The sequence below is a fragment of the Chelmon rostratus genome, chromosome 2, assembly GCF_017976325.1.
Source record: "Chelmon rostratus isolate fCheRos1 chromosome 2, fCheRos1.pri, whole genome shotgun sequence".
Lineage (NCBI taxonomy): Eukaryota > Metazoa > Chordata > Actinopteri > Chaetodontiformes > Chaetodontidae > Chelmon > Chelmon rostratus.
The window spans coordinates 29,127,914-29,155,209 of NC_055659.1; the positions used below are offsets into that span (position 1 = coordinate 29,127,914).

The 27,296-nt window shown below is 40.4% G+C and overlaps 1 protein-coding gene across 1 annotated transcript in view; it reads right to left on the reverse strand.

Annotated features, from left to right (window-relative positions):
* LOC121613881 (copine-9-like) overlaps window positions 1-27,296 on the reverse strand; it is a 154,795-nt gene that overhangs the window by 83,097 nt on the left and 44,402 nt on the right. Inside the window, exons 4-7 of the mRNA XM_041947578.1 lie at window positions 25,217-25,320; window positions 11,033-11,072; window positions 10,040-10,042; window positions 8,659-8,735 (exon numbers count right to left, since the gene is read on the reverse strand). Of these exons, the coding sequence (XP_041803512.1) occupies window positions 8,659-8,735; window positions 10,040-10,042; window positions 11,033-11,072; window positions 25,217-25,320 (224 nt within the window). The remainder of the gene's footprint in view (window positions 1-8,658; window positions 8,736-10,039; window positions 10,043-11,032; window positions 11,073-25,216; window positions 25,321-27,296) is intronic.

The following is a 27,296-nucleotide window of genomic DNA, read 5'->3' on the forward strand; positions in this document are numbered from 1 at the left end:
CTTGTCTCAACAAAAAAACGTGTCTTTTGGATCTCAGGAAGACAACAGAATTACTCAGTTTGAGGCTCAGTACAACAGTTGGGCCAAAAAAAAAAAAAAAGAAAAAAAAGGCAGTGACGCCTCTTGCATCAAATAGACAGAATCCATTTCTGTGGAGTGGTGAGCAGCGAGTTTCAGACTTCAGCTCATTGCTAGGGGTTGGCAAGCTAATCAACAATCACTCTCAGGACAGACTGGACCTGTTCCACTGGGGAGTAACGTTAGATTTTCTAAATTCATTAATAGTCTGCGGGCTGGAAGCGAAGCTATTGGCCCACAGGCCGCCGGCCGACGATATGGGCTGGTTCTTGATTGACTTGCCGTTTGGCCTGGACTTTGAGAAGCCCTGCTCCAGACTGACACAGAGACATGTTTTCTGATGACACCACTGTTGTGCTAATTACTGAAAAATGGTAATTAGTTACAGTTACAAGGTAGCTTATTAAAACTATTAAACTATTAAAACTAAATTACTTTACTCATCCCTTTCACCAAAAAGTCTTTAGTTACTTTTAAAATACCTACTTTGAAATTCCATTGGTAATAAAGCTGTGCGATTGACCAGTGTCCCATGTCCTGATGTAGGTCATGTCATATCCAGATAACAAGGCTACATATAAAACACATTTTCTGTAAATTCAATAACTTTATATAAAATGACCATATGGAAACATTTTGGATTACATACTCGACAAATAAAAAGTACTTATATATACTTTCATTTAGAACCTTTGTGCAAATTTTCAAAGTAGCATGTTAAAAAAATATAAAATATGTAAAACATAAAAAGGTAAAAAGAAGACAAAAAACAAAATAACCCAACTTGCGAGTCAGGCTTTTTTTGGGGAACCTGGCTCTGCTTGTGTGGCTCTCTGTACACTGTCTCCATACAGTTTGACAGGATTGTTGCGCTGGTGGTGAAAGAGGCTAGTGGGGTTTCAGCCCATTGTGGGGAACGGTCTGCATCATAGTTTTCATAGTAAATGTCAGAATTTTGAGACATAAACCAGGTCCTTGTGACAGAAGTAGCCCTCTTTCACTTCTCCTGTTTGTAATCAGTCTCTGCTCATGATGAAAGTCACAAGTAATGAGTTCAATTCCAATAATTGTAATTATGTTATTTAATTTGAAAAGAGTTATTTGTTACATGACTATTCACTGCCAATAGTAGTGGTATTCCAGTAACACTTGTCCTCGTCTCTCTGAGATTTCCATGACAACATCATCTGACTTCCTCCTTTGCTCCCTATGGACAGCAGTGATAATTCTTACAGCTGGGGCACAAGGTGTTCCAGTGTAGCAGTATCCACAGGTTGGCTTCTGGGCAAAATGGGTTGGGGGGAATGTATGTATCTTGGTGTTTTTTAGGGGTCCACAGCTCACCAGGCCCTGAGCATTAAGCTGTACTTTCAGATCTGTCTGGTTTTAATCCTTAAACCTGTTCTTCTGTCAAACAGAACAGCAAAACAGCAAAATCTTCAGACAGTGGTGGAGAGAAACCTGGAAATGGACTTTCAGGGGGTCAGGCTTCACCACCATCCTGAAACTCATCTCACTTCCGTGGCCCTGTGGTGTTCCTCCATCACTTTCTACAGCTCTGGCTGAGCCTCACCACCCAGAGTCTCCCGAACAGGAGTACGAAGTCTCCTCTCCATGGCAACCTCCTCTCCCAACACCTCAAAATAAATCCGACTCAGACAGGCACAAGGACGCGCAGACGACATTCAGATCAAAACACAAACTTCCTGCTGTCGAAACTCATCCAGCATATCAAAGGCAAAACTACATGCTTTGATGTTACTTTCAGACTGGAATCAGGAGCTTTCAGAAAGATGTGAATCATCAGGTTCCTGCCAGATGAACAGTTGATATTAAACACTGGGTGGGCCAAAAACAGCGGTGCCATGGAGGGAAGTGACAAATCAATGTGAGGGTCTGTTAACAGGCAGGAGTGATAGGGATTGATCAAAGAGCTGGGCTAATGCCAGTTCGCTGTATTAACAGCACGCTGGATGGGAAAAACATCAAGCATCCATCTACATATGGCTTTTTAATATTTAATCAGACGAAGTGCCAGTAGAAAGAGATTTACATCTGAGAGGCAAAGCCCTCATTAAGCATGAAAGTTAATAAACTGTGCCAGCTGATATGTGCACTACTTCTTAACAATTCTTTTGTCAAAACTCAGATCAATATACTGTGTGAAGTATTGGTTTTGCTAATACTAATGCCACAGCTTTTTCAGAAACTGCTTTTGAAGAGCAAAGTGGAATGAAGCGCGGGGCCGTGTGTCAACACATATCTGCAGAGCCAGACCCCACAGCTCAGGTGGTCAAAGAGCAAATCAATTACGGCTCTGAAGACCTACCATCACCCCATTCCACTATTCCCTCCATCACATCCGAGAGCAGAGGGGACTTCAGCCTCGCTGCACTGTAAATACGCACCGCGGGGACAGGCTCGGCTGTCTCCTCGCCATATTCAAACCGATTTGAATTTATAATGTGTGAGGCGGCGCAGAAAAAATTGATGAAGAGCAGAAACGCCCCAGTGGTGTCATTAAAAAGAGAGAGGGAGGAAAGAAATCATTTAAGGAGCAAAAAAAGAAAAGAGAAAAATAACAATGTATGAATATATACAGGAACAATAATGTGTATATTTAATCACACAGTGAGCAATGTTAAAGTCACAGTTAGAGAGGTGACAGTCAGAGAGTCACTACATGCTAAACACTGGAAAAACAAGCAACCCATCCTGAGTGTTTCATTCACACTATATATATTAAATAGCACTGATGGCCATAGATACCCCACTTCCACGTTCACAGACACCTACTCCACTGGTGGACCCAACGATGTTGGTTGCTATGGAGACCATTCAATCACTGCAAGTCCTGGCTCCCTGAGACATCTTTTGATGTCGGCGGACGGTAAAGTAAAAATAGCAACGGTGAAATTAAACTTGTGGAACTGATCCATTGGGCTTGTTCTATACATGCATACGTGTGTGTGTGTGTGTGTGTGTGTGTGTATGTATTTATTTTAATTATTTGATTTTAAAAATACCAACATAGCACAATAACATTTTAAAAACCTTATCAAAGGCCCCAAAAAAGAAGAAAGATGGTGGAATAAAATAATAAAAAAAAGATGTCTGGCTCTGTGGCATCAATTTCAGTCCTTTTTTCAAAAATGTCAAATATTGTTGGTGTCCATTGTTAAATCAGTGGAGTATTGTTTTAATGTTACAGAGGATTGTGTAAGATTTGAAGTCAGGGCTTTACAGAGATATGCAGTCATCATTTAATTATTATTATTATGCATTCTGGGGAACTTTTTTTTTTTAGCTGTCAGTGTCACAATGATTTTGTTAACTGTGAATTGCACTGATCTGTGTCCTCTTATAGCATTAAACTTCTTAATTTATGGATTCAATATGACATAAAATCCAGATGATGATCTTAAAAAAAGTGTAAAACCTGAAAACAATGAGCCTCACCGATCCAATATCTCACTATGATCTGCACATTCAGTCAACTTCCATGACTTGCAGAGTGATTCCACATCACACGCTTCAACAAACACTCCTCCATATTTTAATTACTTTTCCTCTGTGCTTGCTGCTGTGCATGAAAATGTCTTCCCAGTGCCTTCTCTACTGTATCTGTTTCCCTGCTGTCCATAGCATGTACACTGGGATTGAGATTTCAGTAGATGTATGTTTTTTATGTGATCGTGTTAATTGATCAGTAATTTTCATCAATAGCTATGTCAACCCGAGGCAGATATACTGTATTATGGGGTGTTGGTGTCTGGAAATTCTAAATATCTCAGTTACTTCCAGCACCTTTAATAAGCCTTTTTCCAGTGAGCATTGGTCATGTGTCAAGTGTCACAGCAGCCCCGCAACTTAATGCAGAACTTGCTTGTGGAGTACATTACCAAAGCGCAGGAGGTGGTTCAGTTTAGGTCAGCAGGTGGGTGATTGCTATTACAGACCCATATTTCAGCTTGCGAGCGCCGAAGAATAGTGTGCGTCGTGACTCTGTGCTGAGGTGGGTTTCCCTCGTAATCCTGTCCTCCACGCGCTAAATGCCACAGGGCTCTCTTCCTCTCCCCACCCAACATCTGAAAATAGATCCTCGCCATGGCTCTGATGTCATCTTAAGCACAGGAGAATAGAGCAGCATGGAGGAAACAGCTCGCCCAGCTGGATTTTTCAGCATTACAGAGCACAAAGTCCACTTCATGATCTCAGTTGCCTTGGAAACCCCTCTGCCATTAAAATGGGATCAATATCATTTTATAATTTCCATGTCTGTTTGTGTGTTTTCAGGTGTGTGGTCTATGTTTTCAATTTAAAACTCTTGCGATGCATCACATGCTGTGTTTATCCCCCTTCTCTTTTAGTCTATCATTCCTGTGTGTTTCAACTGTCAGCAAACACTCTGACACTGCTCAGAGTGTCAGTGTGCTCGACCATTGACCCTGTTTGCGCCTGGTGTTAACATGTGCCTTGGACGATTGGATCACAAGTGGACCGCACTAAATGCAAGTGTAAACAACCACTGAGACGCATTGTGAGCCGATCACTAAAACCAGTGCCGAGGTGGTCTGGGACACATGGTGTGAACGCTAATGCGTCCTGATGCGTCCCCAACAGGAACATACCTCATCAATGCAGGTGGTGGTTGCTACCTCCTCTGTGATTACAAACATCCAAATGTTCCTCTTGCACTTACTAACCCTAACCCTAACCCTAAACCTATTTTTATAGTCTTGCCATAGTTTTATTATATTATTGCTGAGCAAAAAACACTTACTATTTTTTTTGTTAGACTTATTGAACACAGGATTCCTTATTTTTTTTAATTTTTTTTTATTTTGAATTCTTTGTGGTTGCCTGTTTGCACGTCCCAATGCTGTTTGCACCACATGTGATCACCCAAACCACATGTTAATACCAGGTGTAAACAGGGTCATTGAGCTCCGTGTCAAGGCAAATCAAAGCTGAGGCAATCTGTAGTCATCCACAGGGATATGAATATCTCATTATTATAATCTGCAGTTTTTGAAATATGCATTGTCAATTTCACAGTCAGATGAGAAGATTAACGTCAGTTTCATCTCTGTGTGCTCAGTGCAGAGACACTGAGTCCAGAATACATTTAGCCTGAAGCACAGGAAACATGCTCACATGGCGAAGCACATATTTTTAGCTGCTTTTACAGCAAGATGGCCACAAATATATCTTAGTCCGGTTTTCTTCATGGAAAGTGATAACAGTGTTCAAGTCTAACAACTGTTTGAGGTGAGGTGTTGGAAGAAATAAGATACAAGATCTTTATCTCATGAGATATGAATCTCGTAGTGAGCTCATCACTGCAGCCAGAGCTATGTAGGTTGTTGTAGGTTGTTAATAAGGGGCACCCAGACTTTTAGGCAAATGCTACTGGATTTCTCCTACACACAGCTATACACATCAGATACTACATGAGAATTACTGTAAGCCATCAGTCAAACGCTGCTAATGTCAAGCTCTATTTACCAAACTGAAGCTGATTCTCAGGCTCCCTCCAACAATGCTCAAAGAATATGTACCAATACAAAATCATGTAAGAAAGAGAATCTGAGACATTAGACGTCACATAGTGGTAAAAATGTGTATGTAAAACAACATAGAAATGAGCTTGAGATATGAAGAGTTCAACAGTCTCATGACTTGCAGGATGAAACTGTTTGTGGCTGGGGTCTACTAGTAGTACGACTAGTCATTATAAGAATTATTTGCCCTGTAGCTATGAGGCTCAACTCTCATATGTCTAACATACTGAGTCATAATTAGGAGAAAACATTTCCTTCTTTCTCTCAGGTGAATGCAATGTGCTGTCATAGTCTCAAGTGTGAGTTGAAATGATTTAAGTGATGTTACTTCCTCAGACATGAAGAAACCTCCTCCTGTTCTGAGTAGTGCTCTTATGAAGAGCAAACAGACTGTGGCATGTGTTATAAAATCAGTGCAGCATCCCAAAAACATAACAACTTTTGAGCTGTTGTGAGTTTACACCTTTGTTTTCACCTTTTAACACAAAGACACTGGAACCTCCCCACTGCTTCCAGTGTTTGTTCTGTGCTAGTTTCAACACACCCTGAACACACACACAGACAGAAACAATCAGGTAAGATGGCAAACAGGTCATGGTGTCTTGTTGAACTACATAAACTTAGCAGTCTAGGCTTAACAGTTTACCGTGCCTTATCACAGTCACATTTTCTCTGCCGCTGAACTAATACGACCTCTGCATGTCTCTGTCCATCAAGCGCTTGCTGGGGTTCATGTGCACGCTGTAGCTGCTTTTTTATATCTGCCTGTTCATCAAGTGAGTGTGACTTCTGTCCAGGTTGCATCCTCCTGTAATCAATCACCCTCTCTGCTCCTGTACAAACTTTGCTTCTTAGCAACACAGCCCACGTCCCTCATATAGCTTCACTTGATGGGACCCGGCCAACAATCCTCCCCCCACACATACACACCAGTTACTAGAATCCAGCACTGGCATCCAAGGGCGTCAGAGCCTCTCCCTTTCATTGACAAGCTGTCTGAATTAGGAAATGCTCCTGTGGGCTTCAACAAAGATAAATGACACCTTTGGAAAACTGAGCAGGGTCTCAGACCAGAAGTATGATTTATAGGTGGCCGATCATTAACTCTGAAGAGGAGTTTTCCTTTCACTGTTGAGATGGTCTTCATTATAGCAGTAGGTTTCAATGAATTCGGTTAATATTCTGGACTGATGCAGTTTAACAGGACATTTCTTTCTTCCTGTCGTCTGTGAAATAAAACATCAAAAACAACACCATCAAACTTGGATGCACACACACACACACGGCTGCTCAGCCCATCATAATGACTGTCCAATTATACTGTAGGTAGAACACGTGGGAGCCCCACAGGCCCTCAAATCACATAAACAATAGGCTCGGCGTAATAGTAGCCTCATGTTGTCTCACGCTGTCAGCCTCAGGCGAACACACTGCTTGCCTCCCTGCTCTCTCCACTTCGTGCGACCTGCTGTCATAGCCGAGGTGATGATGACGAATCGATGATAGACAGACGGTCAGAATTTCATCAGAATTTCATCACATTTTTTGTATTCATATAGTAACACCGGGTACTGTAGCAAAACAAAACACCTTGAGTGACAGAGTGTCATTTTTAACCTTTAATGTCTCTAGGATGATTCATACTGTACATACCCCAGTATGTAGGCCACATTTACACTTGGGAGCTTCCCAGTACAACCACAGCTTTGGAGTACTGGCCAATGAGGAGCTCCAGTTGAAGGGTAAAAGCCTCGCTCAAGGACACCTTAATGATATCTGAAGGGGCTGGGGGCTGCCTGTACATTTCACCATTCAGCCTGTACTCCAGAGCCTCCTGACCTCTGACTGGAAGACCAGGTGATGAGGTCGAGGTACAGATACAATAAATACAGCTTGACCTCCGACAAGCAGTCCCGATGTTCATAATGACTTCAGCATTTCACTCTCATCAGTAACAGACTGACAGATAGTCGTGGACGAGCTAAGCCAACAACCTCAGTGAAGAAATAAGATCCTCTCTCATCAATACAGCATCTCTGACAACCGCAGATGAAATCGTGAACTACTGCATCAAGATACACAACCTGTTACCTCGTCTTTAGAATCGTAAAGAAAAGCAGCATTTCAGCTCACACTGGGCAGTCCGTCTGAGGTCGACTGGAAAAGAAAATGTTTGTGACCGGCACGGAGGTGAGCTCTGATTCCATTTCAAAGTCTCCTGTCATCAGAGAGCAATTATTGCAAGTGATCACTCAAGAAATGAGTAAAATTTATATTTAATATTTATATTTAGTTTGTAAAGTGTTTCATCCATTAAAACAGCCATAGTTTACACTTTATTTACGAACATTTTGGGACTTAATAACAAGTCATATACCATCAGGCATTACTAATGAAAAGTGACATTGTCAGTGTTTGTTGCTGTATCACTTGGAATGAAAGAAGATTTGCAAATAAACAATGAATAAGATGAAGTACCCTAATTGGCTAAATGCATTTCTTTCATTCTCTTCAAAAGTAAAATTATTATATATTATTATTATTATTATTATTATTATATATAAGGTGTAACAACAACAACAAACAGAAAACAAAATAAGATTGCAGGCATTCCTGTGAGCATGTATTTCTCTGCATACGTGCATGCTCACGACACTCTTCCACGCACGTGCATATAAATGTTCCCTATGAACAGCTGACAGATATAGTCTATGTATTGGTTTCCACAAGTGCCTGAATTTGTCAGCTGTGCAGTTCTTCAGATGGAGTGAATGGTGCGATGTGACCGTACCTTAACATCAGGAGAGTGTATTGTTTTTCACTCTTATGTCCATTCAACGAGATTCAAGTGTCAGTTTCATCCCATCAACATTTTATGTTCCACCACATGGATCCGGAACCCACAATATAAATTTAGTACCAAACTTCAGGAGTGCTAATACAGACTCAGTGATAAATTACTTAACCTGACGCAAAATGATCTGTTGCTGTATGTTTGTACGTATGCTGTACTTACGACAGTGTCCTCTCCAGCCTGCTGCCAGTCGAGCCGATGATCTCGCCCAGCGTACAGAACATCTGACCCAGGAAATCCTTCACAGAGGGCACCAGCACACAGTTAATCCTGCACAATACAGTCCAACTGTACACATGCAACTCACCAGTGCATCATTACTGTTACAGCAAAACACTGGAGCGGACACTTTCTGTGTTTGCTACAGTGGAGTCTCACATGACCATTGAATGAAAAGCAATGAGTTTACCTTTACATTCCCAATAAAACACAATAAAATGTGAATTACTGTGCATTTTCATCCACTTGCTGCATATGTTAGGGTATTTTATTAATTATGCACACTGAGATTAACAGTTCGTGGTGCTATTTTTCCAGGTTGGTGCCATTAGACCGTTGCAGAAGAGAGAACGCCATAAGACGACGGAATTAGAAGAGATCAAGTCAAACCTCAAATGCTGGAAAACATGTCGGTATTGCGTTTCTGTTTATTTCATGCATTAATGTGACATCACTCCAGCCTCCAGTGGAGCAGACGCTTCAGTGGACGTCATGTGTTTCAGTTACGTCCTCATTTATTCATTAAGTCTGTTTCTATTTAACTTTGTGGCATTTTGACTTTATCATTACACCAACTTTTCCACCTCAGCCAAGCATGAAAACTGTCTTGCAATCACTGTTGAACTTTAACACTGCACTTTTTTCAAACGTTTGGCATCTCTGAATTTGTTTTTATGCACAATATGAAAATGAGTATAAAAGCAGATGGGTGGAAATACAGCTTAGTGACTCACACCCTCACTCAGCTATTCACTTATTCATTCACTCATTTACTCAGTGACTCACTCGACACCTATGACTTTAAGTTACATTAAAACGAAACATAAACTTCAATTACAATAATAAATAATAACATTACTAATTTTCCCAAATTTAATGCACAACTCCTTCTAAATTTATATTTAATCTATTATCAATCATATTATTTAAGACAGTGTGTGTAATATGTACGTAACATATTAACATCATTGAACATAAAATAAGTGTTCCTATAAGTTGGTTATAAAGTATCATAAGATCTTTAGGCTGGAGATGAGCTGGCTGTGACTGAAATGAATTGAAATGAACAGGTGAGTCAGAAAAAGACGTAACATTCTGTTGTGGGATTTTGAGATTACGGCTGTAGTCTCAGAGAAGAGCAGATCCGCTCACAATCCAGCACAGATGGCCTGTTATCTATGGAACATTGTGACTCCCTTTATCGTTATATGAACAAGTTAAGCAATGGTCTAAACACGATGAAGGTTATCCAGCTGTATGTTCGACGTGTGTTTCAGTTCAGGAAATGTCCAGCAGACAAGGAATCAGTGTGAGGGCAGCCTACCTTCTGCTCATCCAGGCGGGGAGGCAGGAAGGAAAGGCACACACAAGTTAGAGGAAAAGCTGGAAGCAACAACGAGAACACCTCAGATGGATGTGAAAAATGTAATGCTATGTTCCACATAAATTGAGAAAATCAATTATTACTGTAATCGAACATTGCATGTTGTCCAAATTAAAACCCAAGCTATCCTGTAATTATATTTTCTACATCATCTGCCTCCTGTCAAATTTTATTTTCATTTGAAATTTAGTTTAATTCAATTAATCTTGGTTCAATTCAATTCAGCGTACTCCATCCAGTTTATGGAGGCCTGAAAACAAAATTGCCAGATGAGTCAAAAACATGACTGAATACAGCACATCAATAAAGAGTAAAACAGAGTTACATAATGAAATGGAGTGCAAAAAGGAAATATGAAGCTTAATGATTTTTCCTAAAGCTCAGGCAATTAAAACATTTATCTTTGTTGAGTCTGTTCACACAATTTTCCCCACATTTTCAATTTTCTGAATACTCATATGATAATCAGGGGTGAGTGTGGTGGGTTTGTCCATGACATTTTGTGAGCATTAGCTTGTTAGCTAAATTGTCTTAGCTACAAATGGAGTGTCACTTCAGCGGTACACAGTTTATGGATGATAAGAATAACCTGCTGGGTTCTTGTCTTCTATGACAAAGTTAGCTGTGGCTATAGGCAGCTAAACCAATGCCTGCCCTGGACACACATGGACACACCCAATCACAGTATCAAGTATTAAGGATCCACAAGTATAAACAGGAAATGTGGTGAGGAAAACAGAAAATAACAAAAAAATACTAGCAATGTGCTATCATTGAAAAATTCAAATGAATGAGCTAGTAAATTTATATTATAATATTTATAATATTTTTGGCTCATTCGATGATTTTTACTGCCTCTGGTCAGTTTCAGGCCTCCATACTGGCTCACATCATCGTGGAACATATTCACAGGACTCCTCAGAAGCTGCTTACATGTTTCGAAAGGTTGGAGCTCCTGGTGTCCACATTGTACCTGCAGATGAACAAAAGACAGCAGACTTTAGGAGTTTTCCTTTACACACTGTGTCCACTTAAAATGCAACAGACATCCAAATTAGACAAGCAGAGAGCAGAGCCTTGAAGGAAAAAAAGCTTCTTTCGACAAGCAACACATGGCATAATGCACAGCTCTCCTGGGAATCCAATATTAATAAATTAAATAATGAGATACGTTTTACGTAGGAGGGATGAGTCAAGAGTGACGGAAAATAAATTTATGGATCTGGAGCAGCATTGCAAGAAACAGTGACAATGAACTCTGGGATCAGCGTGCAGACTGAAGTCACTTCCTCTCTGGCACTGATTCTTTCTCTTTCTTAAGGCTACTGTCTCTTCCTCTTGAGAGCCGTCACCAGGGGCTTCTTTGGAAAGGATTCTGTTCATGTTTAACAAAGGAAATCCACCCGTGCGCTGAATAACATTACACAGAGATCATGTATTCTTCAGCTCCTCATTTCTCTCTGGATCTCTTTGCTCCCTCTCCGCCTGCCTCGTTCGCTGTCGGTGTCGTTGTGAAGTCTACAAAACGGACGAAGGATGACGCCGGGCTCTGCAGAAACCTCAAACAGTCTTTTCACCTGTTTTCTGATCTCTTTCTCCACTTCAGTTACAGAGCCACATATTTAACCTGACAGTAATACACATCCTCAGTCCTGCAGGAGTTCCATGGCTGCCTGAAGCAGACGGAGCATGGAGTCACATAAAGAGGTTGTAAAAGGAATTTTTTATCGACTCTGAGAAGAGACAGCACTGAGCACTGTACCGAGTTAGTTATTTCAACTTTATTAAAAGGTGCACTGTACATCTCAGTAGTGTTCGCTTCTCATGAGCGAAGACGAGTGATGAAGCCTCTACATTGCAGGGTTTGTGCTGATCCCTGTGGACCAGCTGCTCCCCTGTTAGCCAGGGCTGAAAGCAAAGTTAAGACAATAAAACATGACTGTCAGACTTCAAACATTTCAGCTGCACAATCTTCATTGTCTAGAAAACTTTAAATAGTTTATACAAAACTTCCCCAGTTCCTGATGCTTTCATATGCTCTACAGCAATTTTTTGCATTTCAAAGTGAGACCATAGTTTAAAAGAGGGAATGCTGGGAGGACAGTTTGTTTATGTCCCAAGTTCCTCTGCCTTGTTCTCCATTCCCGCCTCTGTCTACAGCTGCCTTTCCCCATTCCCTAATATTTGTTTTTAACTTTTTTTTCCCTTATTTTACATTCCTCACCAACACCTACATGACATACAACATACGTACAAGCAACCAATTGCATTTAAAGGACATTTTGTGAGAAAAGTAGTGCTGCTTGGATTATGTTATTTTTTTTTTATCAGCATAAGAAGGAAAGGTTTGTAAAAACTGCGTGTGCAAAATGTTCACTGTCACAACTTTTCATTTGTTTTCCTATTCTAACCACATCTGGCATCAAAACATTTGTGTTATTATTTTTCTGCAACACAAAACACTTGTCATGATCAGAAATAGATCATATAGATCGTCTTATGTCTTCATGTCAGAGTTTGCTTTTTCAGTATTTACCTAAACCACCATGTTTCTTCAAGCAAGGGATTCAGGGGAGAATTATACAACACGGGAGATGCATCAGCCTCAGCTCTACTTTGTGTTTACTGCTGATTAGCAAATGCTAGCATGCTAATATCCTATAAAAAGGATGTTGCAAGCATTTAGCTTGAAACATTTGGCTAAGTGTAGCCTTATTGTGTTAGCTACTTGTAGTGGTAAGTTAACAGTAGAAACCAGATGCAAACAAACAGTCTCTGCATCTTTTTAATTAATCTGTCAAATTCTTGAAAACTCTGACTTGGAATTACAACTGCAGTATGAGGCAGTGAGGCAGAGTTTCACGCTGCTCTGAATTACTGCCTGCATGATATCAGCACAGCATAAACCCTGATCTCTGTGTTCAAAGTCCTGTGTTCTGCCAACCATCCCCCCCGACCTCCTCACTATCACTTCACTGGAGTATAAAAACGTCCTGAACTGGTAAAAACATTAACGTCAATGAACAATTGTGTTTCCTCCAAAATGCGTTTGTGAAAAAACAGTGTGGTGTTAGTGTTTAAACATATTTTGTACATATTTGCCCACACTCCTCCCTCTTCACCTATTCATTTGTCTACTCGTTTCTGATGTTTCCCTACATTCTTCACTCCACTTCAGGATATTTACCTTTTTCCTTTTCTCTCCTCAACACTTGGGCGCTGTAGCCCTGTGATGGACAGGTGAGGGTTCTGCATGGTCAGAAAAGAGACACGGCATTGCAGCGTGACAGGACTGACAACAGCGTGACGTACTGACCAGCAAACCCTGCGCTGGGGTTTAAGAGCTGTCAGAAACAAAATCCTGTACACACAGCCGCTTTTTCCAGTCACGCCAGTAGAGAGGGCACAAAATGATGGAGTTCTTTTGGAAAATGAATAACTACACCCACTAAAATCGCCTCAACTGCTTGCTGCTTTCTGGCTTTCATTTTTCTCAGTTCGGCATATGTCAAGTGTCGGGTTATAAGGCTTTGAAGAGGGAAGTAAAAGCCGGGGACTAATGGAAATAATGGAATTGAGAGTGAATGTAAGAGAGCCACTAGCTACATATATCACCAACTGTGGCACTGTAGCTTGCCTAAAAGTGCCAAATACAGTTCTCTCTGCGCCCTCCCCCCCGGCCCCCCAGACACACAAACACACACAAACACACACACACACACACACACACATACTAACACTTTCATTATATCTCCATCCTCGATGCATCACCACTAGTCTTCAACCTCTCCACTCCTTCATTTTAACAGAAATCTATCTCACACCCCCAACCATCGCTTTGTAAAACCCTCCTTCTCCTGCAATGTCAAAATGAGCTCTATGCCGAGCTTGGGTGGGATCAAATGAAATTACCACACAGTAGGCTAAGCCTGTGAGCGATGGTCAAATGAGATTTGAGTGCGGAGGAGAAATACAGTTGCTAAAAAATCTAATGACCATGATTTACATGGCAGGCGGCAGGGGAGCTGGAGGGCTTCTGATCAGAAATGAAGACGAACAATGGAAACAGTTTAGTGGAGTGTTCTGATACAGTGAAATTGACCTTCATTTTTCTGTCATATCCCTCTCTTCCTTCCCTCTTCAATAGTTTGTATTTCTTTGTGCAGCACACGCAGAAGGATTCACATCACACAATGCAGAACTGCATGGGTCTTCTGTGAATTAAGATCCACACATTCGAGGTGCAACAAATCAGAATCTGCTTTAGGGATGTAGGGTGGATCATCCTTTGTATCAAAGACTTCTGAGATTTGTTAAAAAAAACCTTGGATTTGTTCCTCTTCATGGGTTTATGCCAAGACAGTTACTCATACTGCTAAAACTCAGCAATAAGAGCATTACACCATGTCAAATGTGCAGTGAGGTAATTAAAGCTGATTCATATAGTCATCATGGCGGTGATTAGTGCAGGGGAATCACATCAGCCAGTGAACATCAACACTGTAATGAGAGGTTAGGGTTTTAACACCCATCATGATCCATGTGTGGAGGCACACTCCTTCACAGACAGGCTGGGCTGATGTTGGGGACACGACTTTAAAAAGCCTGAAAATGTCCACTGTGTCTTAGCTTTTCATTCATTTTATCCACTGACCTTTTCAAGAGAAGAAGGCTTCTAAAAACAGTCCAATATTTTTCCATTCATCTTCATCAATAATAATAATTTAGGGTGCTTATTAGCAGCATTTTGATAAATTATTGTTAAAAAACTAATTAATTCATGTTGGTAAGTCATTTCTGAATAAAGCTGAGTAAATGGATAATAACTATGATGCACCTCTTTATTTAGGGGAATTCCAATAGTCACAAATATGTCAGGAATTAAGCTCACTCTTGGGCACATGGGCTAATCATGTGTAATGGGATAACTAAAGGTACACTTATAGTTTTTTTTTCACCTTCTGACCTTTCGATTATATTTTATAGTCATCATCAGCAAATGGAACCCGTGGAATGAGACATTTGTTGTTCATGAACTTGAAAATGAGATTGAAAGCTCTGACAAAAACAGCTAATGCGTGGACCTTAAGTTAACATTATTTGTCAATGAGAAAATAACGGGTAGTTAAAAGCAGATAAATAACAAAGAACCAAATGATGCACTAATTATAAACACAGTATGTTGAAATCTGTTCTTCAATAATGAAAGATAGATTAAAAATAATTGTAATTTATTTATTTATTATCTAATACATTGTCCTGCATTCACAATTATTCAAGCACTACCAATTAGCACAATTAGCATTTTAAGATAAGCATATAATTATCAGGTTGCTGAGTGATTCCTTAACCACTCAATATATTGTTCTGCGTAACATAGTTTAATGAATGTTGATCTGCGACATTACAATGATTGACTTTGATTTGGGACACTGGTGTGGACAGTGAACTGTGAACATTCACCGGGGCCATACCATGACTTGGATTAATGGTAAGAAAGTGTAGCACGTTAAATTCATTTTGGATTGATTGTGACAGACTATAACATATGCATGGATTACATAAACCAGTGAAAATGTTCTGCCAGTACACATGTGGGTCTATTTATTCCCATAAACTGTATTTTTTTCCACATAATTTGCAGTAGTATCCACAATAGTGACTTCATGCTTCAGTGCTGCATCCTAATCATTCTCATCATCATCAGACGGGCCAGACCAGGCTCTGAGTCATGTGACTGACAGTGGTTATTACAAGGAATACGCAGCATTTTTGAGTCTTAATAGAACTGAAGAAAGATGAGCTCTATTCCAGTAGATCTAAACCTAAGCAGAGGAGACATCCTTTGCAAAACTATGGATCTTGCTGCTGGCTGAAGGCTGATCCAACAATAGTCACTGCAGGCCTGGATAAACCTGAACACTAATCCCACTAAAACAATGATTTAAAAGTAGTACAAGCAATGGCTGGTTTTATGTCAAAATATGCAGCACCTCATTAGATTTTACAGTTAGCTGCTGATCATTTCTCAATGGACCGACATGGGTGTGATAAAAGGGCGATTCAAATAAGAATAAGAACGAAATCATAAGTGATAAATGAAATGTACAGTCCATATGTGGCCTGCTCAAACAGAAAATGTGGCTGTTTATGGTTTAAGCTCTGCAAACCCCCATCCAAAACCCAGTTCTGCTCAATTACTGAAGCTACAACTTGGTTTTAATTCTTGGTACAATGGGCTCAAAGTGACCTTTGATGTGACCTTAACAACTTGAAGAGAAAGGACACTAATGGTAGGACACATTTTAATTGCTTCATTACAGAGACTCATTCGCTTTTAATGACATTTTAAATGTTTTAGGACATTGGACCACATTACAAAAGTCACATGACTTCATTTGAAAGTTGTGTTTGTCACGTTGTTGTGGTGAACACTGTACATTGTATTGCTTTGCATTGTACATTAGTGGATTTGAGAATTACTGACGAGGTCCATTGAAATGTGAAGGTGGTCATGATGTGATTTCCAAATTCAGTTTGCATCATGGATGAGGCCGTCCTTATTCACAGTCAAGGCTTGGAAACAGCAGATAGTAGAGCACATTTAAAAACCTAATTACACACCACTGCACGGTGCGTTAAGTTAAGGTCTCATTCACTCCTTAAGGGCACAGAAACAAAATGCAGGACACCTTAATAACATTGATTGCATCTGGGCTCTCAGTGTGATAGAATTACACTCTTAACACACATGTAGGTGTGTGTTCTTTTAGCTTCACTGTATTTCTGCAGTGGACTGGCCTGGTGGGTCTCTGATAAGCTCACACTATTAAAGGATCAGTGGTCAAGGCAGCTTCTTCCTCTATCATGTCTGCATTCAGAGGTTGTTTTGCTTTGTTCAGGTATCAAACCTGAAATCTGTTGGAAGACAGCTATCTCTAAATAATATCTACTGCCCTCCTGCACCCTACTCATAGTTCTTGGAATGATTCTGTGGCTTCATTGAAGACCTCAGACCTTTAACATTATCATATGAGAACAAATCCCATCCCTACGGCATTTGTTCTCCCTGACTCAGTAGGTTTTTTTTAGCATTTGTCAGTGACCTGAATCACAGCTGTGGGCATACTGTGGTTCTTGCTGAATGTATATCTCTAATATATTGGTCACTGTGACTGAAGAAGAATGCTGGCTGCACTCGCTGCTTTCAGATAGTGAGCAGTCGCAGCCCCGCCTCTATTGTTTCAGCGCAAACATGACGGCAAGGAGGGGAGAGGGTGACCACAGCTCTCACAAACCTGCACGGCTTTTTGTCGCAGCCGCATCGGCCGTCGACGCTTCAGCTTTTTCCACTTTCCACCTTCGCTGACCATGCGACCAACGAGCAAAGCCAAAGGATAGGGAAACGATACAGGAGCTAATTTTACTTAATGATACACATCTTCCACAGCAGAGCGCACACAGACCAATGAAGAGAAACAGTCAACATCAGCTTCAAAGGTTCATTATCTGGTCTGGGCCATTTCCTCTATTTTAAACTACAAACTACTCTGTTTGGCTGTGTGATTAGATCAGATTAGATTGGGTGGAGAGCAGCAGTCTGTAGTGTATGGTGCTCACGGTTCAGAGGGCTCAGCAGTAGTTGGGAGCTGCAGTGGTGAAGTTTACACTGTGCTGACACCAATTCAAAACACTGAACCTCGATGTTTCATGGTGAGAGACGTCAGAAAGCAGCTTTACTCTCAACAAATACCATCAAAAGACCCAAACCAATAATGACTGTACCCTGAAGTACTGCATGCGTATCCAAAGCCTGATATATGTTGTTTCTCACCCACAGAGCTTCATGCCAAAAACAAAAAAACACACTGTTGCACTGGGTGACTCAGCTGCACACACACTGTTCAGTACGGTCCCAAACACTCACTTTAACACCAAACGTGGATTAATCCACAGCTGAAAATAGCCCCCAACAAAAGAACTATTCCCTCCTGTTTGAGTAATATTTGCTAAAAACCACAATCACTGAGTTTCTTAAATAAAACTATATATTTGTGAGTGTTTTAAGATATCTTCAGTCGGAACCAGTCTGTTTGGTCCTTTGATGGAATTTGCTGACAATAAGCACCAACCTTATTCTTTAATAACACAAGTGTCATTACATCCAGTGTGTGCAACAGCCTCACTGCAAGCCATAACTGTCACACCAATGCATGTGACATATAAACTACCTACACTGAAATGTAGCACAGTGGAAAGAGACATATCTTAACTACCAGCTAAATCTGCCATTCCAACAAAACATGTCAGAGCACAAAGTCACCATTGATTACAAGTGACAATGCTTGAAGTGATATATTGCTTTTGTTGTCGTAATTCAGCTGTTCAGTCCAATCATCTCCCATTCCTTCCTGAAATGATGCATCACTTTGCTCCACATCTATCTATTGTGATTCAGTAGAGCTAAAAATAACCTGTGTGGAGAGGTGGGAGTTTAATAATTGATTCTCTCTACTGGGATGCTCCATTTTATTGGAATTCCCTCTCATGGCCATATCAGGGAGACCACAGCAGTCTCCTGGGACTCAGCACAATCTATTTCTGGGCCATTCTGAAAACAGACTCAACACCCCTTTATTACTGTTTTAAAGATATTATTTTCATTGTTCTGGTTGTGTGGGGATGTAAGGCTGAAATATGGTAAATATGTAAGACTGAAATGGTTAATAAGTGCAGTTCAAATACTGTATTGAATATGTATAGACAGGGTTTCCTGGAACTTTCAAGTAAACAGCTTCTTCTGACTCAATCTACCTGCTCATATTATAACTTTAATTAGCTATAATGCTAAATTGTAATATACACTTAGTTTTCCCACTTAACTGTTGAACTGTTGCGACAACAGCAGTTAAACACTTAAGTGTCCTTTAGTGCCAGAGGAGGTATACTTAAAACCTCTTATCTCAGGATCCTAATAAATGAGCTGCACCTGTCAACACTGTTAACACTGTCACCTGTTTCATGTGAATACTCTCTATGACAGGCATGTCCAAACTATTCCATAAAGGGCCGTGTGGCTGCAGGTTTTCGTTCCAACCAAGGAGGAGCACACCAGGCCAACCAATCAACATCAAGGGATCCCTTAGTTATCAGCTGAAGACTGAGATCATCTGATTAATTGATTCCAGCCTGGTGTGCTCCTCCTTGGTTGGAACGAAAACCTGCAGCCACACGGCCCTTTATGGAATAGTTTGGACATGGCTGCTCTATGAGTTCGCTGTTCACTTATTGTTTTACACTGAAAATGCCCACATTCTACAAAGATATACTTTGCAGAATGCTGAAAGTTCTGAATGCAGCCTATAATGCAGAGCGCTGTAAAACTATTGGTCATTTATAACTGAAGTCACCATAACAAACTTACATAGAACTTTAGTGTACCGATATTTCTCAGATAATCTCTGCTGCTGCAGTGCCAGTAGTGACAGCTGTAACTCTTTAAACAATCTTTTGTCAAGAGATTGGGTCAACTCTGCTACATTCTGAGCATTTAAGGCAGTCCTTTTCACTGATACAGTGAGTTAGACTTTGCTGTGCCCTGCATGTTAAGTTCTCATTACATCCTTTTGTCATTTTATGAAGGTCAACAAGGAGCAGGTACAATTCTCAGTGAAAGCAATATTCTGTTTTTTTCTTTCTTTTTCTTTTATGATTCAAAGACCTTCCGTTTAGTGAAGTTGCTCTGTGGAAACTGCACATGAATAGTTTTCATCAAGGAAACTGTGTTTTGAATGATTTATCAGTGATCCATCCTCAACATTAGGTGCACATTTTCTCTTCTGGTTGAGCACTTTGTGGAACTCTGGTAATTCAGGGACAAGTTATATTACTTCTGTCAGTTGTTTGATGCATAATGTACAGGTAAACAATTGATTTGATGGATTAACGCCTTCCTCCCTGCGGAAGAGAAAACACAGAATATGAAGTCAAAGCACACAAAAGATTTGCTGTCATGTGTGAAGGGCAGTGATTCAGGTAGCATCCACAATAGCTACCAAAGCCAATGATGTAACGGCTTTGAAGAGAGAGCGAGTGAGATTCTGTGTGTGTGTGTGTTATATTTTGCACTTCTTAATAATTCAGCATTAATGATTTACTCTGTCAGCAGATTAAGACTCGTCACTAAGCGGGGCCGCTGCTGTCCCAGGGGAGGAAGCTTCAAACTCAACACTCAGTACCATGAAATAACTTGGACTCTTAAAGTTCTGGGAACACTCCAGCATTATTTTAAGTGAGTATTGCCAGTCTGGTTTGGTGCTCTATAAGTCAGCTTGCCTTTGTCTCGCCGCCCAAAACGTAGGCTAGCGACACAGATTAAGTCTCTTAACATCAGAAACTGGCACAGCAAAATTCATCTGAACGGCCAGAGGCTTGGTGATCAGGACAACATACAGGGCTCATTGGTTAACCACTACAGCTAATCAGTCACAATACCTCTGGATACCACGGGGGCTGGGTGTTCAAGACAAACTCAGCAAATCAGCTGATCGAAGCGATTCTATTGAAGCAAATTGATTTCACAGCGAAATGTTGTGGTTTGGTGTGACCAGGACTGAACATGAGCCTGAGGCTTCAACACTTGTCTTTCTGTTGAAATACAATCTGCTACATGTAGAAAAGCTGGAGGGTTTACAATTACAAGCACAGAATATCAGTTAACTAAATACATTCATTCCATTTGCTTTACTCTCTACTAAAGATCTCTTGGTGTTGACCACTAAATACTCTCTGACGTCGTAGTTCTGAATGAAAACATAATCTATAATCTAATAATCTATAAATCTATAGTTTCATGTGGCGATGTGCTAAGCCCATCCCAAATATTGGTATTGGGGACGATCCATATTTCAACGCACCACTATCAGCTCAAATAAAGCCAGTCTACAGTTTACTGTACGGTACTGTGTGCTGACCTGCTGCTCTCCTTAATGAAAAATCTTGATTTGACCGCACTGGTGAGAGAGGGTAAAGAGGGTAAAGCCTCTGCTCTGTAGCACAGCGGGACAGTCAGAGTGTTTCTGACTCACATGTCTTCTCTGTAGCTGATCATGTCACATCAAGGTTCAGGAGAACGAACCTCCCAGCTCGACTTTGATTTATATGACATCAATAATTTAAACTTGTGCGTAATGTGTACAAAGATGAGTGGGCTGCACCTGTTATTTCAATGAGCCAGATGCATATTTAATCAACATTGCATATCACCTGCTGCTACGTAAATATGTAAGTACTGGACTCTATTGATTTTGATCTGGATCCGTAGTTTCAGGCTTAAAACGGCTTGGTAATTTCTGGAAACTTCAATCAGATAAAATAGTGCATTTCTGCGGGGCTATTTTCAGAGGCGGATTAATACACATGACAGTGTGTGGAACTGAGTCAAAATCAACTGTGTGTCCATTGTAATGAAGGTGCAACAATGTGGCTCAATAATGTGTTTTTAATAGGGTTTGGATAACAATGGAGCACAGAGGAAGAGGATAAATCAGGCTTTTATACACACAATACCTGTTAGCAGGGTACATTGATGGTTTGGGTCTTTTAATGGTATTTGTTGAGAGTAAAAGTGCGTTCAGACGTCTGTCACCAGGAAACATCGGCGGCTCTGTGTTTTGAATTGGTGTCAGCACAGTGCAGCTCCCCCTGTGCAGCTCCCAGCTAGCTTAGTGTCAGTTTTTACTTGTGATTCGCTGATAACAACAAATCATCATCATCTTTTAGGAGGTCAATCAAAAGTTTTTTATAGAACTGATTTGCTTAGCTACCTTCTGATGAACAGATACGGGACATCACACTTAATCCTAGCAAATCCTTTGATTTGACTTTGAATCACTATCATTGTTTACAGTGGACGCAAATGCTGAATTCGTAACTTTCTAATTGACATTTAAGTTCTGACCAACATATCAATTCAAGGTGCAGCTTCTTTTGTTATTGATTGTGAATTGGGATTAGTTCAATCGATGTAGCATACTTTTGTTGATGTTTGCGGTTGTTGACCACACAGTGATGGGCAGGGGGGTGAGGAGCAGCTCTGATCAATAGGAGGGATGTCATCGTCTCTTTAGTCTCGTCTTGTACCTGACCCCATGCCGGGTCTCTCCTCTGAAGCAGCATTGATCCCCCTCTATGGCAGGAATGGCCGTTGTAAGAGTTTTATCTACCTGCAGCCTCCTCTCTGAGTGACTTCACATTCAAAGGCAGACTTTGAAATGGATCAGCGGCTACAGAGAAGCTATGCAGATCTGTAAATAAACAACAACAGAACTGTTCTCTTTTCTTTGAATCCTCTGGGATTGGCATCGGCCTCAACAGGCAGCAGAGCTCATTGTGCTCATTCGCAGACTCTGAAAGTAAATTTCCCTTTTAATTCTCCCCATAAATACTTCAGAACATCTTTGTATACTTTAAAGTTTTGAGCCAAACAAAACAACTTTGAGATGAATAACGAGCTCTTGACAATAGATTGAGAGGAAAAATAGGTTGTGTGAAACATAAAAAGATAAGAAAAGGCAGCATATATACTGTGTTTATGTGAATGAACTGCTTATCTAGTGTCCAATTCAGACAGTAAAACTCACCGTTTGCCTATCAGCAGGATATTTCAAAATTGTCGCGTAGAGGAAATAGTGGTGGATGTGTTGACCTTTGATAAAACAAATATTTACATTTGAGCAGCGATGCAGAATTCAGAAGTCTGTCTCCAGACAATATCTTCTTTATCAAAGATATCAAAGGACTTGCTGGAGCAGTTGGGGTTTAATTACCTTGCTGAAGGGCAGCAAGCCACGCTTGTTTATTTCCCCTGACCCCATTCTCATCCAAAGCTCACTCAGTTTTTAGGCACTGCAGGGTTTCACAATAATCTCATAAAATAAATACAGCTAAGAAATCGCTGACATTTCATTCTTTCATACTAAGTTGTGTCACACATGTTTATTGGTCTGTGCAATCAGAAGGTTTGTGCTACAGGCAGATGGGTCAAATTAATGTTCAAAGTCACCTCAGTTGACCCTTATGGACCCTCGCAGCCACAATGATGCAGAAAGTATAATGCTGGGTTTAAATTTTAGTCCATTCAGCCATTTTTTGTGTAACAATCCTCCCAACATTCAAAGATACTCAAAATGTTCCCTTCAATATAAACATAAATTAAAAATGTGATCCTAATTATAACCAAACTTCCCAAATTGCAATTATTATTAGTGCTGGCTGTAGTATTATGGTGCACTGCAGTTCTGCATGTGGTTTGTCCAGGTGGTGCTGCCGTACCCTGTGGGGCGGCACTGTACTGTCTCTCTGTTTCATGACTTGAAAATGTATTAAAAAGTAGAAAAGTGGAATTTAAAATGAGTGTTACATAGCCTTCATCACTGTTAAGCATTGTGAAAATAATATTTTCATGAATGGTTATTGTTTCGCAATATTATGCTGAATTCCTGTCAGAATAGCTATAGCTATAGCTTTCCTTCTGTGCACTAGTTAGTGAACAGCCCATATATTCCCATCAGCTGTTGATGGGACGCTTATTATCACAACACCATAACAATAATAACACTTCACTTCGGTCACGGATGAAAAGGTAATGTTAACATCAATACGTCATTTTGTTAATTTGCAAATCAATCCACCATCACCATCAAAGACGTGCACAAGGCCGAGCTCAAGCCGCTGCTGTGGAGGAAAAAAATAATTGCTTAATTTTCACTGTTGTGGCTGCATAAATACGAGTAGCCTATAGTTGCTTGAATTGGACCACATTAAACTGACATATCATCAAAACAATAATTACTTTTCGATAGGCATGCCTCTGCTAAACCCAGTAATGAGGAGCCCAGAGCCGCGGTGACAATAGCGATGCCCAATGCTCCCTGTCATGCGACACTGTACAGATTTGGTATTACTGCTGCTGTGTTCATGTATTATGAAGCAATTACAGCCAGGATTGAAAACAGAGCAATGTAATAGAACACATGATTAGACATTCAAATAAAAAATACAGAAAAAATAAGCATAAAAGGTTCATCCTGTTCGGTAGTGATTTTTTAAATATCTTAGAATGGCAGAAAATTTCCATGGCTACGGCCTTGACTTGTTGTCTACACTGGTAGTGGGAATGTGTCGTTATGTAGATTGACTCATGCTGCTCGTCATCACCTTGCAAACATGTTGGCAAATATCCAACCAGTTTTCTATTCTAGCAGATCTGGAAGGAAATGAAAAACTTTCTTCCACAGCAGTGTGACAACTCCGACAACAGCAGCGCTAATTCGATCAGTCCTCTCTGGATCAGCTCGTCATTGTACTGTTATAATAGTCATGGAAAGGTCAGAATGTGTTGGTGTTTGAGTACATGTTTATAACAATATGACTGTCTGACTGTGGCTGTTCAAATTTGTGTTAATACAATCACAATGGAGACTCATCTGGTTAGTTACACTATGACACACAGTCCAGTGACTTAAGCTAATTATTGTCCGACAAACTGATATTATTCCAAGTTATATCATGAATAAAATATGTGATATGTGGCTTTCACCATACAAACATCAAGCTTCTGCCACAACAGGCTAATAGAGCTAATCTTAAACTAGTGTAAGTGTAACTCTGCAACAAAGACGGTCCATTTAATCCAATATTTGTGGTGGATGTGGTGGAGTTGGATGAGCTTCTCATAAATACAGCTGTGTTCCGAGCTTTGAGGAAATTCATCTTACACTGATGGTGTGAAAACATACAATTGTGTGACTTTGAATGAGTATTTTTAGGGCACAAATTTCCAGCATTGACTTATTTTCTCTGTTTTCCAAACAAATTAAAAAATCCCATGTTTTCACATGGGAACCCAAAAAGAATCAGACATTTGTAACATAATGTTCCATACTGCTGATTTACAACAGTTTGATGAGAGTCATCGCATCAAAATGATTTTATGGTAATCAGCTTTGACTGGAGGCTTCTGGGTGTGAGTCAGCGGGCCAAAAGTAACTCCCTGGTAGAACAAAGGAGAGATACAGCTGTGCTGTGGAGGGGAAAGGCGGAGATGTTCCCACTTACACATCAAAACGAAGGTTCTGCTTCTCTTCAAAGAAGAAATCGAGGACAAACTTCCTCACAAAGTCGGGGTTCAGCGTGTTGTCGATGACTTCTGTCCGACCAAACTGGAGGAAAGACAGAGGCAAGGGAGACAGACAGGAAGAGGAAGTCAACACCATGCTGATCAGTGTGAGAAGGAAACAAATGCCCAACGAGGGTAATTCCAAGTTCTCAACCACCAAACATTTGAAAGAAAGCGACATGCTGTAAATCAAACTCAGCCTGATCAAGACAGTGATCAAACTAGAAAAGCCTTTTAAATGTCTGATCTGATTATCTTACATGGAGTAAAAACGACCCACTTCCATTTATCCTCAGTCTTTTCATTTGTTGGGGACTGTAAATGACTTTGATTGCCTTTGGTTTTAGAAGCTCCAAATCGGTCATTGAATGCAGGGAGAGCTGCCAGGGTTACTCAATTTTAAAATCCAGGGATTTACAGAATCAATTTAATTGTCTCATTACCCAAAGATAACAAATGACGCCTTTGCTGAGCCCATTAATCCTAATAATTTGTCGAAGGATGGAGGTAAAATGGATAAAATTGATAAAGGCAGAGCAGGATATTACTCTTGATCAGCTTAATTACTTGATAAATGTATAATGGGCTGAGACATGCTAATTGGAATGTAAGACATATAGTGCAGCATGGACGGATAAATATACACTGCGTGTAGGCAACAAAAAAACTACTGACAGGTCACCTCTAATGGTTTTCAGTTAACAGGTGTGCCTTGTCAAAGGTTCATTTGTGGGTATGTTTTGCCTTGTTAATGCATTTGAGACCATTAGTTGTGATGTGCAGAGGTACTGTTGGTCTACAGTAAATAGTCCTATTCAACTACTCTAGTAATCTATATTATGACAAGAACCGAAGGTCCATCATTAGCACATAAAGGTCAGTCAATCCAAAAATTTCAAGAACACAAAATTTTCAAGAACCATTAAAACATCACAATTAACCCCCACAAGAACGGAAGACCAAGAGGAACAGTTTGTTACAGCTTCCAGCCTCAGAAATCGCAGATTAACGGCACCTCAGATGAGAGGCCACATAAATGCTTCCCAGAGTTCAAGCAGCATACACGCCTCAGCATCAGCTGCTCAGGGGAGACGGAGAGAATCAAACCTTCATGGCTGAATTGAAACCACTAAATAGGCCAACTTGTTGATGAGAATCAGTCAATAAACACAAAGAATGGATATTAGACCAGCGGGAATCTGTTGTTTGTTCTGATGAGGGCAAATTTGAGATTTTTGGTTCCACCCACAGTGTCTCTCTGAGTCGGTATTTTCACGTGTGGCTCCACCATGAAGCATGGAGGAGGGGGTGCGATGGTGTAGCACACTACAGTACACAGTATTCTGCAGCAGCATGCCATCCCATCAGTTTGGGCTCTGTGGGACCATCATGACCCGAAACACACCTTCAGGTTATCTATTGGAAGAATCTAAACTATACAACACATTTCACTTTTTTTGCTTACTACATAATTCCACATGTGGTTATAGAAATAGTTATAAATAGTCTCAGAATTAATGTAGAAAATAATAAAATAAAGCAAAACCATTGACTGAGAAGAGCGTTCTGTGCAATTTCTGTTATAATAAATGCCTGGTTGCCTTTGATGCAGAATACAGTTAGTTTAATATTGCTAGCACCTTTGATTGTAGGATAGTAGTTTGCTGTAATATCATGTGATACTGTGATGAACATTAATAGCATCCTCTCACATTAGTGAATCTCCTAATGATTGCTGTACAATCAAACACTAATTCTCCACTCACAAGACAATCCCATCATGCTCTCTGGCAGGTGACAGCGATGAGCTATTGATCTGAGAATGCCTCTATCCAACACCCTGTTCCTGCTCTCCTTTGTCAGTCAAACTCCGTATCGTGGAGACAGGAGGACTTCTCCATCAGGTATTATTCTCTGGTTGGTTTCAGTCAGAGGTCCTAACACTTGTCAGCAAGGTTATGGGTTTAGATTGTCACAAGAGGCAAAGTCATATTGTGAATAGATGCCAGCAAAAAGAGA